Source organism: Mirounga angustirostris, unplaced genomic scaffold (assembly GCF_029215605.1).
Source record: "Mirounga angustirostris isolate CCGP_5_RB_7025 unplaced genomic scaffold, mMirAng1.0.hap1 SCAF_5, whole genome shotgun sequence".
Taxonomy (NCBI): domain Eukaryota; kingdom Metazoa; phylum Chordata; class Mammalia; order Carnivora; family Phocidae; genus Mirounga; species Mirounga angustirostris.
In genome coordinates this window covers 65,205,259-65,217,058 of record NW_026991713.1, presented here as the reverse complement: position 1 = coordinate 65,217,058, position 11,800 = coordinate 65,205,259, and the positions used below count along the sequence as shown (strand labels likewise).

At 48.9% G+C, this 11,800-nt stretch overlaps 1 protein-coding gene across 3 annotated transcripts in view; it reads right to left on the bottom strand.

Moving 5' to 3' along the window:
- Window positions 1–1,501: 1,501 nt before the first annotated feature.
- Window positions 1,502–11,800, bottom strand: part of ENDOU (endonuclease, poly(U) specific) — a 29,142-nt gene continuing 18,843 nt past the window's right edge. The window contains exons 3-10 of one of the 3 annotated variants that reach the window (XM_045873563.3): window positions 11,420–11,491; window positions 10,812–10,946; window positions 10,182–10,353; window positions 9,572–9,771; window positions 7,255–7,368; window positions 6,510–6,616; window positions 5,607–5,749; window positions 1,502–4,915 (exon numbers count right to left, since the gene is read on the bottom strand). In XM_045873563.3, coding sequence (XP_045729519.2) covers window positions 4,795–4,915; window positions 5,607–5,749; window positions 6,510–6,616; window positions 7,255–7,368; window positions 9,572–9,771; window positions 10,182–10,353; window positions 10,812–10,946; window positions 11,420–11,491 — 1,064 coding nt within the window. In that variant the 3' untranslated portion in view covers window positions 1,502–4,794. The remainder of the gene's footprint in view (window positions 4,916–5,606; window positions 5,750–6,509; window positions 6,617–7,254; window positions 7,369–9,571; window positions 9,772–10,181; window positions 10,354–10,811; window positions 10,947–11,419; window positions 11,492–11,800) is intronic. The other 2 variants (XM_064591353.1, XM_064591354.1) reach the window with 2 other exon arrangements.

Genomic DNA, 11,800 nt, shown 5'->3' with positions numbered 1-11,800 from the left:
AACTAGCTTTTAGTTTCATTGATTTTCTCTATTGATTTTGTTTTCAATCTCTTTGATTTCTGCTCTAATTCTTATTATTTCTTTTCTTCTACTTTTTATTTTTCTCTGCTTTTTCTAGCTTCCTAAGGTAGAAACTTAGGTGATTGATTTTAGATCTCTCTCCTTTTCTAATATATGTATTCAATGCTATAAATTTTCCTCTAAGCATTATATCTCACAAATTTTGATAAGTTGTATTTTCATTTTCATTAGTTCAAAATATATTAAAATTTGTCTTGAGATTTTTTTTTCCTTTGCTCATGTTATTTAGAAATGTGTTGTTTAATGTCCATGTATTTTATGGTTTTCCAGTTATCTTTTGTTATCAATGTCTAGTTTAATTCCCGAAATTGTGAGCTGAGAGCAGACATTGTAGAATTCTATTCTTTTGAATTTATTAAGTGGTATTTTGTGGCCTGAAATGTGGTCTACCTTGGCGAATGATCCATATGACTTTGAGAAAAATGTACATCCATTCTATGGATGAAATAGTCTATAGATGGCGATTATATTCAGCTGATTGATGGTGTGACTGAGTTTAGCTGTATTCTTCCTGATTTCCTGCCTACCAGATCTGCCTGTTTCTGAGAAAAGGATATTGGCATCTCCAACTATGATAGTGGATTCATCTATGTCTTCTTTCTGTTTTATCAGTTTTTGCCTCATGCAGTTTCATGCTGTGCTGTTAGATGCATACACCTTAAGAATTGTTACATCTTCTTGGAGAGTTGACCCATTTAACATTATGTAATGCCCTTCTTTTTCCCTGATAACTTTCCTTACTTTGAAGTCTGGTCTGTATGAAATTAACATAGCTGTGCCTGCTTTCTTTTGATTGGTGTTAGCATGGTGTATTTTTCTCTATCCATTTACTTTTCATCTATGTGTGTCTTCATATTTAAAGTGGGTTTCTCGTAGACAATATATAATTGGTTCTTGGTTTCGATCCACTATAACAGTCTCTTTTTTATTTGTTGCATTTAGACCAGTGACATTCAAAGTAACTACGGATATAGTTGAATTAATATCTGCCATAAGCATTACTGTTTTCTACTTGTTGTCCTAAGTCTTTGTTCCTATTTTTGTCTTCCATTCCTTTTCTGGCTTTTATGCTTTTAATTGAGGATTTCATATAATTTCATTTTTTCTCCTTTCCTAGCAAATCCATTTTACTTTTTACTTTTTTTAATCATTGTCCTAGAGTTTGCAATATACATTTACAACATCAATCCATGTCCACTTTCAAATAACACTATACCACATCATGGGTAATGTGAGTACCTTATAATAACAAAATAATCCTAATTCCTTCCTCTCATCCCTTGTACCTGCTATTCATTTCACTCATATATGAGGATAAATATATATATATGTCGTTAATACATATATGTATACAAGTATACATAAATATATGTGTATATGTATGCGTAATACATATAATTGAACACATTATTGCTGTTGTTATTTTAAACAAACTGTTGTCTCTTAGATCAATTAGGAATAAGAAAATAAAAGTTTTTATTTTACCTTTACTTTTTACTTCTTTGATACTCTCTTTTTTTCTTTATGTATATCTGAGATTCTGATCTATGTTATTTTCCTTCTCTCCAAAAACTTCTTTGAAAATTTCTTGCATGGCAGGTCTACTGGCAACAAATTCTCTGGATTTTTGTTTATTTGAGAAAGTCTTTATTTCTCCTTAGCCTTTTGAAGGATAATTTTGCAGGGTACAGAATTCTAGGTTGGTGGTTTTTTGGTCTCAACTTTTTTTTAAAAGATTTTATTTATTTATTTAAAGGGAGGGAGAGTGTACATGAGCAGGGGGAGGGGCAGAGGGAGAGGAGAATCTCAAGCAGACAATGTGCTGAGTGCAAAGGGTGATGCAGGGCTCAATCTCATGACCCCAAGATCATGACCTGAGCTGAAATCAAGAGTTGGAAACTCAACTGACTGAGCCACCCAGGTGCCCTCTCTCAACATTTTAAATATTTCATGCCATTCTCTTCTTGCTTGCATGGTTTCTTAGGAGAAGTCAGATGTATTTCTTATCTTAGCTCCTCTGTAGGTAAGATTTTTTTTCCTCTGGCTTCTTTCACAATTATTCTTTATCTTTGATTTTCTGTAATTTGAAAATGATGTGTCAAAATATAGTGGTTTTTTGATATTCATTCTGCTTGGTGTTTTCTGAACTTCCTGGATCTCTGGTTTGATATCTGACATTTAATTTGGGGAAATTCTCAGTCATTATTGTTTAAAGTATTTCTTCTGTTCCTTTCTCCCTTTTTTCTCCTTCTGGCATTCTCATTATGTGTATATTACACCTTTTGTAGTTGTCCCATAGTCCTTGGCTATTCTGTTTTTGTTGTTTGTTGGTCTTTATTCTCTTTGCTTTTTGGTTTTTGAGGATTCTATTGAGATATCCTCAAACTCAGAGATTCTCTCCTCAAATGTGTCCAGTCTGCTAATAAGCCCATCAAAGGTATTCTTCATTTCTGTTACAGTGTTTTCATCTCTAGCATTTCTTTTTGGTTCTTTCTTAGGATTTCCATCCCTCTGTTTACATTGCCCCTCAGTTCTTGCATGCTATCTACTTTATTCATTATAGCCCTTAGCATATTAATCATAGTTACTTTAAATTCCCTATCTGAAAATTACAACATCCCTGCCATGTCTGTTTCTGATGTTTGCTCTAGCTCTTCAAATTATGTTATTTTACCTTTTGATATGCTTTGTAATTTTTTCTTGATTGCCAGGCATGGTAAATCAGCCTTTGGTAATGTGGGGGGTGGGGGAGGGAAGCATTCTACGGTCTTATGATTGTGTCTCAGTCTTTTAGTGAGCCTATGCCTCTGGATTGTGAACTTCACAAGTGTTTCTCAGGTTTTTGCTCCCTTTGTGTGAAAGAGGATGGCTAACGGGTGGAGTTGGGTATTTCCCTTCCCCAGGTCAGTTAGGCTCTGATAATAGTCTAGCAGGTTAGCCAACAGCTAACAGGTTTCCCCCAAGGGCAGGCTTTGTTAGCAAGGACAGAGTTCTTTGGCTATTTCAAAATGGTTCCACTTCTCCTCCCTGTGCCAGTAACCCAGCAGGGTTTCTCTCTGGTACGCACTATGGGAACCTGGTGGAGCTCCTGGAGATAAATCTCACAATCCTGTGGCATCCCCCTATGCCTGGCTCCCCTGGAGTTTTGAACTCAGAATAGTCTGCACCACCTCTCCTTCAGGCAATTCACCTACTGCAGTTCAGATTTTCCTATCCTGGCAATGGTTTCTGCAATGGTTTGCTGCATGAGAGTCTCTGCTCCAGTATGCTTGTCTTTCCAAGCTTATTCCAATTTGTATTTGCCTGACTTTCCAATCTTGAGGGCACTGGTTTGCCTGTGTCCTCTCCTCTCTTGCAGATCCAAGAAGACTTGTTGATTTTTCAGTCTGTTCGTTTTTTTCACTTGTTGTTAGGATGGAATAGTGACGTCTAAGCTCCTTATATGTGGAACCAGAAGTCATAAGTACCCTCCTTCTACACTTCACATTACAAATCAACCAGGAATAATTCTCTTCCCCTCTTGGCTAGAGAGACTTGATGAGTCCTCAGGGACTTCGAGTTACCACATTCTCCCCACCATCCTGAAGAGACACTGAAGCCAGCAACATCACTCTCAGCTCCAGGGAAAAGGCAGGGAGGGAGACAGACAGTTGAGGGGGGTCATATACAAAAAGAAGATAGATTTCAAGTTTTCTTAATGACTTTAATTGGAGACTCGAACCCTGTAAACCATAGTTCAAGCCTAGTTCTGTGGGACAGTGTCTGGTTCTCCCTGAGGTCATGGGAGGAGAAATGCATAATTGAGGTTGGAACAGGGAGCCCCTGTCTTTAATTCCAGAGTAATTCCAGCAAACTATGGCTGCTGGATAAGCCTTAAAATAATTGTTAATGTCACCAAGCTATAAGTTCCTTTCTTCAGATGCAAAATCTTCCTCCTATTTGGGGAAGTCTTTCACAAACTATGTGGGATCAAAATACACCTCTGTACCTGCACTAAACATCTACAAGTAGAAAGCTTCTTAATGCAGTCACTGAACTGGCTGCAAAAACACTCAGGCCTAGAGAAGTTCACTCCCTCCCAAGCTCACTCACTGTGCTAACCCACTATCCCCTTCATCAAGCATCAGAAGTTCTCCCAGACCCTGTTCTGAGAGGATAGAACCCTAGAAAAGACCAAATACCCACTGCTTGATTTCCATGACCAGAGTCCTTTGAGGCCCCAACATAGGGCTGAACTACAGTTTGCAAAGCTGTGTATGATAACAGCTATTATAGTAACCTTGAATTTTTATCTGCTGTTCTTCTTAAGAACAATTGAAAACACCTTCACAGTAATGATATCATCAGGTTTGCCCTCTCACCGACTCCAAAAAGAAGAAAGGGGGCAAACCCCTTCCCTTTACATTAAAAGGAAACATGAGGCCTGGAGAGAGGTCAAGGACTTGTCTATGGTTTCACCTCCCATCAGGGCAAAGGGCTACAGAGGGCTCCCATCTTCTCTGTCTGGACTCTATTTGCAAAATGCTGGAGCACAAAGATTTGACTGTTTCTCTGCATTTTTCTTATTTGTGTCTTTTCTCTCTTAACAATAAGGGCATTTCTAGACTTGGTAACCCCTCCCAGTCTCCTCCAGCCCCCTGCAGCCCAGAGCAGATAGCCCCTGAGTCCTGCAGGAATTCTCACTGCCCTCATGCTCCTATCTGGCTCCAAGCTCTATTGGGTGGAAGACACCACGTATGCTGTGGCGATGTATTTCTTGCCATTTCCATAGGTGGACTTGTCCCAGGGATAGGTCTGGATGGCCAGGGGATATCCACCCAGGCTTAACTGGCACCTGTGGGGAAAGATGGCCAAGTCATAGGAGCCCACCACATCTCTCCATGCCCATCCCCTGACTGGGAAGATCAAGCCCAACCCATGCAGAAGGGCTCCGCCCTGACTTCAACAACCCCCAGGAGAACTGCCACAGCTTTCTTCAGACATTGCCTCCCACTCCCCATGCACAGGCAGCCCTTCAAAATTGTGCCTTAGTTTCTATCTTCTTAAAGAACCCTGCTCCTCACATTTCCCAGAACAGTATTCTAAAATCTCAGATTCTAGAGCTGAACCCCCCAGAAATTAAATGTCTGCTTAGGGTTTCAGAAGTAGTAGGACCCAAAGTCCTCAGATGTTAGAAGAGATGAAGCCCAGTGGTTTCAAGCTATACTCTCTGGGGCTTCAGGTTTCCCCCTAGCAGCCTTGGGGACCAGATAGAGAGGGTTGGAGCACCAGGGCAACTCCATTCCTAACTGTTTTACATATGAAGGTTCTGCGTAAGATTTCACATGGTGGTTCTGCTGCTAAGATAAAGTTTGGCAACCACCAGTCTTATCTAACAACCTCATTGCCCAGGTGAGAAAACTGAGGTGCAGAAGGGTGATTTGTCCAAGCCACTAAGTTGCAGAATCCAGCTCTCCTGATTGTCCTGGCTGAGGAGAGCCTGTGGCCCCAGCCTGCTCCCCAGGCCTGGCTGGCCCAGTACTTACACTTTGCCTGGCCTAGCAATGAAGCACAGGGAGTAGAGCGCAAACTCAAATTCAGGGCTGCTCCCAATGAAAGCTGAGCCCACTTCCTTATAGTAGCCGTCCCAGTTGAACTGCATGGCTAACACGTCGGGGTAAGAATCCCACTGTGGAGAGTAGCAAAGGGGGCCTGGTGAATACCATGAGCAGAGTCTGACAGAGAGGTGGCACATGGTTAGCAGTCAGCCAGGGTTTGCTGATGGCCCGTTAGGGGCCTGTGTGAGTTTTCTGGGGAGGCTGGATTCTTTACGTGGACCAAGGAAACAGTCTGCCCTGCTAAGGTGTCTGAGCCCTACTTGGACCCTCTGTCTGGAGCTGCCAGTGTGCGTCTCCCAGAGAGGCCAGAGCCCACATTCCTGTGACTGCCACCAGGGCCGCGGGGGCCATGACTGTTTCTTGTGGCCATCACACGTGGAGGAGGACAATTTATTGTCCCCAAATTATTTCCTGGCACAGGGCAGCAAAGGTTTCTTTTTTATAAAATGTAAGGAGTTGAACTCAGACTAGCCAGGCTGAAACTTCCAGCCAAAGCCACATTCTAAGGAAATTTGGGCAGGGGGTCATTACACACCTTTGAGACTTGTCTTCCCCTCTGAGGATCCTCGCCTGCCCCCAGCCTCCCATCCAGGGATAGTGCTGTCTGCCTCCTGCCCTCTGCAGCTCTGGAGCCTTCACTGTTTGGAAGGGAATCTCAGGGTCCTGGCTGCCTATCCAACAGATCGGGAAGTCATCTTCACCATCCCCACTGGGCGGCCAATGAGAGTCAGGGTGAGAGGCAAGTCTGGCTGCTGAGAGTGCAGAGTGAGGGCAGGAGGTCTGGGTACTAATAAGCTTCTCCAGCCCACGAGGTCAGCACTCAGTACTCACGGGGCCGTCATAGACGTGACTGTAATAGTCAACCAGGCCCTCCTTCTCTTGCATATAGAAGCGGATCCAGTTATGGAAGCCGGTGACCTTGCCTTTTTTTATTTCACCTATAATGAAGAGTTCAAGGTGGGTGATCTGGGCCTCCCCTCCAACCCCTTTTGCCCCTCCCATGCCAAGGCTGTCCCCCTTCTTGAGACTTTGGCTTGTAGAATGCACACCTGCTTATCCCCTTGCCCTGACTCCCCAGCATCCCACACATCCCTTAACTCTCACCCAGGAAAGCCCTCCCCACCCCCTTTCAGCTTAAGCCCTTGGGAGAATTCCTCCTCCTGGTTGGCCCCTGGTGACCCATCTGGGATATTCCTCTCAGCCATTTCTCCAGTAGCAAGCCAAATTTGGTAGGAGCTTTATGGGGTGGAACAGTGGGCAGAAAGACCTTGGCCCTCTTGGAAAGCAGAGAACCATTCAGAAATAGACAGCTCTGCCCCCAAACACACCTCCTTCCTATGTGTGCCCTTTGGGAGCCCCAGTATCTGGTCTCCTTTCCCCTTTAAATACTCCAGAAGAGACTGTTCCTCAAAAACAGCTCCTCGGACCCCTCCATCTTGGCTTGGGAGTGGACATTGTCCGTCCCTGAGAGCTGGCTCGGCTGCTGATTCATCAGTGCCTGATGCTGCCCTACTCCTGAGGGAAGCCGTCTCCCTTCATTCCTCCAACTCTTTCTTTCCAAGCAGAATGATCCCACCTGAGAAGATGTGTTCAAAGCCACTTGAGTCCTCCTCTTCATTGCCTCTTGAATAGAGCCCAAACCACATGTTCTTCAAGTCATTGACAAACTCTTGTTCCGAGCTGTAGCGGTCTGCGGGGAGGAACACAGAGCACCTAAGAGAGGGGAAGGCGGAACCAGGTCCTGGGAAGCAGGGAAGGGCCACCTGCTCCAGCACATCAAGAAACACAGTGGTTCAACCAACAAGCGTGTTCAGCTGTCCATTCAGGCTGCCAGGTCTACAGGCTGAGGATTCAGCAGGGAATAGCAAGGACAAGATCACTGCTTTCATAGTTTCCATTCCAGTGGAAAAGACAAATAATAAACAATATGATCAGAAAGACCTCTCTGAGGAGGTACCACTAATCAGAGACATGAAGGAAAGGAGTCAACCACACAAAATCTGGGGAAAGATTCTTCCATGTGGTGGGAACAGCAGGTGCAAGGCTCTAAGACGACCTGGGCTTCGTGTTTAAAGAGCTAAGGAAAAGTCAGTGTGGCTAGAGCATAGTGAGCGCACGGGGCAGTGGGCAGACAGGAGGTCCGAGAGGTAGGCAGCGGCCAGGCCTCACAAGCCATGGCAAGAAAGTTGGGGGTCAGTCAAAAAGTAAAAATACAAAAATATTTTAGATTTACTGTCTCTGTTCTATGTGCCCCAACTGTTCTAAGTGCTTTCAGTCCTCACATTGAATCTTCACATAAGGTCGATACTAATTATCCCCAATTTAGAAATGAGGAAATTGAGGCAGACCAAGGTTATGTAACTCACACAAGATCACACAGTTAATAAGAGGTAGAAACGGCACTCAAGCCCGCGCGATCATTACACATGTTAACTGGTCTCTTAACGACTTTATAGCTTCTTAGAGGTGAGAGAGCCACCGAAGGGTGTAAAGCAGGGGAATTATGTGAGAGCTTTGTTCTTAAAGGCTCACCCTGGCTGTGTATATAAAAAAGTCAGTGGGGTGTAGGAGCCGGAGAGAGACCAGTTTTGAGGCTAACACTCTGTCCAGGTCAGAAGCAGTGGTGGCAGCCATGGGAGGGGGGGTGAGAAGCGGTCAGATCAGGGATAGATTTTGAAGGAGGATGTGACAGACGTTACTGATCGAGGAGTGGAGGTGGGGAGCCATGAGGTAAAGAGAAGAATTGAATATAACTCCTGGGGTTTGGGCCTGAGTAATGGGGTGGACTATGGTGTCATCGATGGGATGGGGAAGACTGAGGAAGGAGGAAGGGGTGGGAATCATGAGTTCTCTTCACACTAAGTTCCGAGTAGATGCCATGAGAGAGCCACGTGAGATGTTAGGCAGCTGGGGCAGGTGCAGCGTCGGCCATGAGGGATGTGAGCTAGAACTTGAAGGACAGTCTGGATTTGGACAGGGAGAGAGGTGAGGACAGGAGAAGTAATGGAACAGCCCGGCCTCAGTGTCGGATCCCTGGGTCCCAGACCCGGCTCCGCTCTGGACTTCCCTGGTCTCAGACCAGTCAGCCAGCCTGGCGGGCTTCTGTCCGGAAAGCTGGAGGGCGGGCCGGACTCCCAAGACTCTCGCTTGTGTTTGCGGCAGAGGACCGCCAGGGGGCGGTGCGGGATCGCGCCCTCTTCACAGGGGCGGCCTGTCCCCCGCTTTACCCAAAAACCGCCGGTGACTCACTCGTAAGGGAAGGCAGGCAAACGGAAGGCAGCCGCTCTGGGCAGAGGGGAGACCTGGACAAGAGCTGCCCAGGGGGCCCAGCCCAGCGGCCTGGAGTTCCGTGGAGGAATCTGCGGGACACGAAAGAAACACAACCCCTTGCCAAGAACTCCTGCGGCTCAAACCTTTTTTGGTCTGATTCAGATGTATCCCTATCTGGAGCCATGCTAGCCAGAACCCCTCCCGGGAGAAGCTCTGGGTGCTTTTCTGTTGCTGTTTCCCCATCAAAAACGTGGAGTGAGCCACGCATCCTTCCTGGAGCTGGAGCAGGAGAGAGGAGAATCAGGGACCCTCGGCGCCTCCGCGATCCGCTGAAGTGGGGCGGCGCGGGGTGACTCCGCGTCTTGCAGGGAGCCTGAGACTGGAGCAGTGAGTGCGGGGATGCGCGGCGGCCCAGAGCAGATCCGAGGAGAGCTGACTTCCGAGCCACACCGCCTTAGGCCCGTGGTCTCTCCGGGGCTCCTCTGTGGCCCCCTCGGAAGTCCGCTGGCCACCGCACACACACCCCCGCCCCACTCGCTTCACCTCCCCACCCTGGAGCCCCAGGCCTGCCAGGCCCTCGTGTCCTCAGCCCTGCCCCGTGGGGCTTGGGGAGGCTCACTCACTCTGGTGACGGAGGAAGCCATAGAGCTCCTTCAGGACCGCGGTCTTCATGACCTCTCCGAGGAAGGCGTCCTGCTCGGCCAGCTGCTGTGCACTGAAGTGCTCCCCGCGGCCCGTGGCCCGCTGGTAGTTGTTGAGGAGGCTGATGAAGGCCGCGTAGGTCGGCTTGGAGAACAGCTTCTCGTTGACATACGTGAAGAGCCTGGGGGAGGCGGAGGGAGGCCCGAGAGAGGCCTGAACATGGAGCAGAACCCGCACCCCCACCCCCGCAGGGGCGGCCAGACCCGGCGGGGCAGGCCTGCGAAGGTGCGCGGCCGGAGCAGAGTGGGGCGGTCAGCCCCTCCAGAAGGGTGTGCCTGAGGCGGCTCTTTTCTCCCGCTGCAGCGCTTGGAAGGTCGGTTCTCTTCGCAGCCCGTCAACCACAGAAACCCTCCCAGCTGCACACCCACAGTCCCTCAAGCTGTCTTTCTTTGTCTCCGAGACCTACTTTCTTCTCTCCCTTCGATCCTGCCTGCCCTGAGGAGAAAAGGGCTGAGGCGTGGAAGGAAGCGAAGCCAGCCGGGGGTGGGAGCCGGTGCGGGGCACTGCGCAGGAAGAGTGAAGGGGACTCACGGCTCTGGGCAGCGGTCCACGTGGTCTCTGGCCTCCGAGGGCGAGATGCGGTTTTGGCTGTTGAGAATGATGTCTTCCTTCTGGGCTTTGTTGATGTCCGCCCTGTAGATCTTCTCAGAGATGCTCTGTAGCTCCTCCTTGGTTATGGCGTCCCTGCTGTAGGAGAAGCCCTCTGGGAGGGATGGGGAGGGGGCTCTCAGCCCAAGGAAGGCCCTGGGGGAAGGGAGCAGTCTGTGGGCCCCCTCCCCTGGGCACCTTCCAGAAGCCGGCAGCCAGGGAAAGAGGCGGCAGTCCATCACCCTAATGGTTGGACGGCAGGGCCCTCGGGGCCTCAAGGCTACTTAAAATCGGCAGGTGGCCTCCCTGCAGAATGTCCACACACTCCTCTGCAAAGGTTCTCAAACTTGGGTGCCCACCAGAATCACCTGGAGGGCTTGTGAAAACAGGTCTGGGGGCCCCGCCCCCTGAGTTCCTGATTCAGTGGGTCTGGGGGGAAGCCCTAGAGTCTCCCTTTCTAATACAGCCCCAGATGGTCCTGACGCTGCAGGTCCAGGGAGCGCACCCGCAGGACTATTGCTCTGGAGAGTTCCTCGGTCCCTGGGGCCGCGCCAAAGGGAGCAGGAGACTGACCGTGGCCACACAGGCTCTCGAAGTCCTTGCAGCAGTTCCCAAACTCTGGGCAGCGGGCATTGCAGTGACACGGCTGGTGCCTGTCGAAGGCCTCGTGGCAGCGGTCCCGGCAGGAGCTGGGTGCCGAGTACAGGTCTGAGAGGACAGGGAGGGGTGTGTGTGTCCTGGACAGACCCCTAGAGGTCGCTTCGGGCCGGCCGCCGGGTTCTCCCAACACCCCCACCCCCACCACCCCAGCCTCGCCCTCCGCACTCCTAGTGAAGATCTCCAGGGAAGGAAAACAAACAGGCTGAACTGGTACACACCCTCCACGGTCAGGAAGCCCTTTCTGAGAGGCCAAACTCTACTTTCTGGCCTGTTGTTTTTATAATCTTCCCACCCTAAAAATAAAATCTCTTCCACTTCCCTCCATAGGCCTCAGACTCCCTTTCCTGCCTACACGCCAGGCTGCCGAGGCCAGCCCCTCGTACCACCTCCGGGTGCTGGGTTTGGGGTCCGCCTGGCTCAGGCCTGTGCCTGCTGCCACTGGGATGGCTGCCTCCTCCTTGTCACCTCCCACGTCCCTCCTCCTTTAGCCTACAGGCCCCCCTTTAGAAAGGCAGACTTACTGCTCGCTGGGGCCTCCAACATCTCTTCCTCCAGCCCCAGGAATGGCTCTGGCTCTTCGGGGTCCTCTTGCACTGTAGGTCAGAGAAGTAGAGTCACCAGCCCCCCCCCCGAGGGCTCCCTTCCCCTTATGTCCGATTCTCAGTTCCCCCAGCCTCCGGGACAAGCAGTGCGGTGGAAGAAAATACAAAACAGGGGCTAAGGCACAATGAACAAGGAGATAAACTGAAAATGGAAGACAGAAGGGGACAGATGGCTGAAAACTGTTACAAAAAGTGCAAAGAATTTCCCCAGGTGACAACTCTCCCCGCCACTTGAGCATTCTGGTACTCAGTGTGCTCATCCTTACAAAGAGGAGGGGAGGCAGGAAGGGGTGCCTTCTG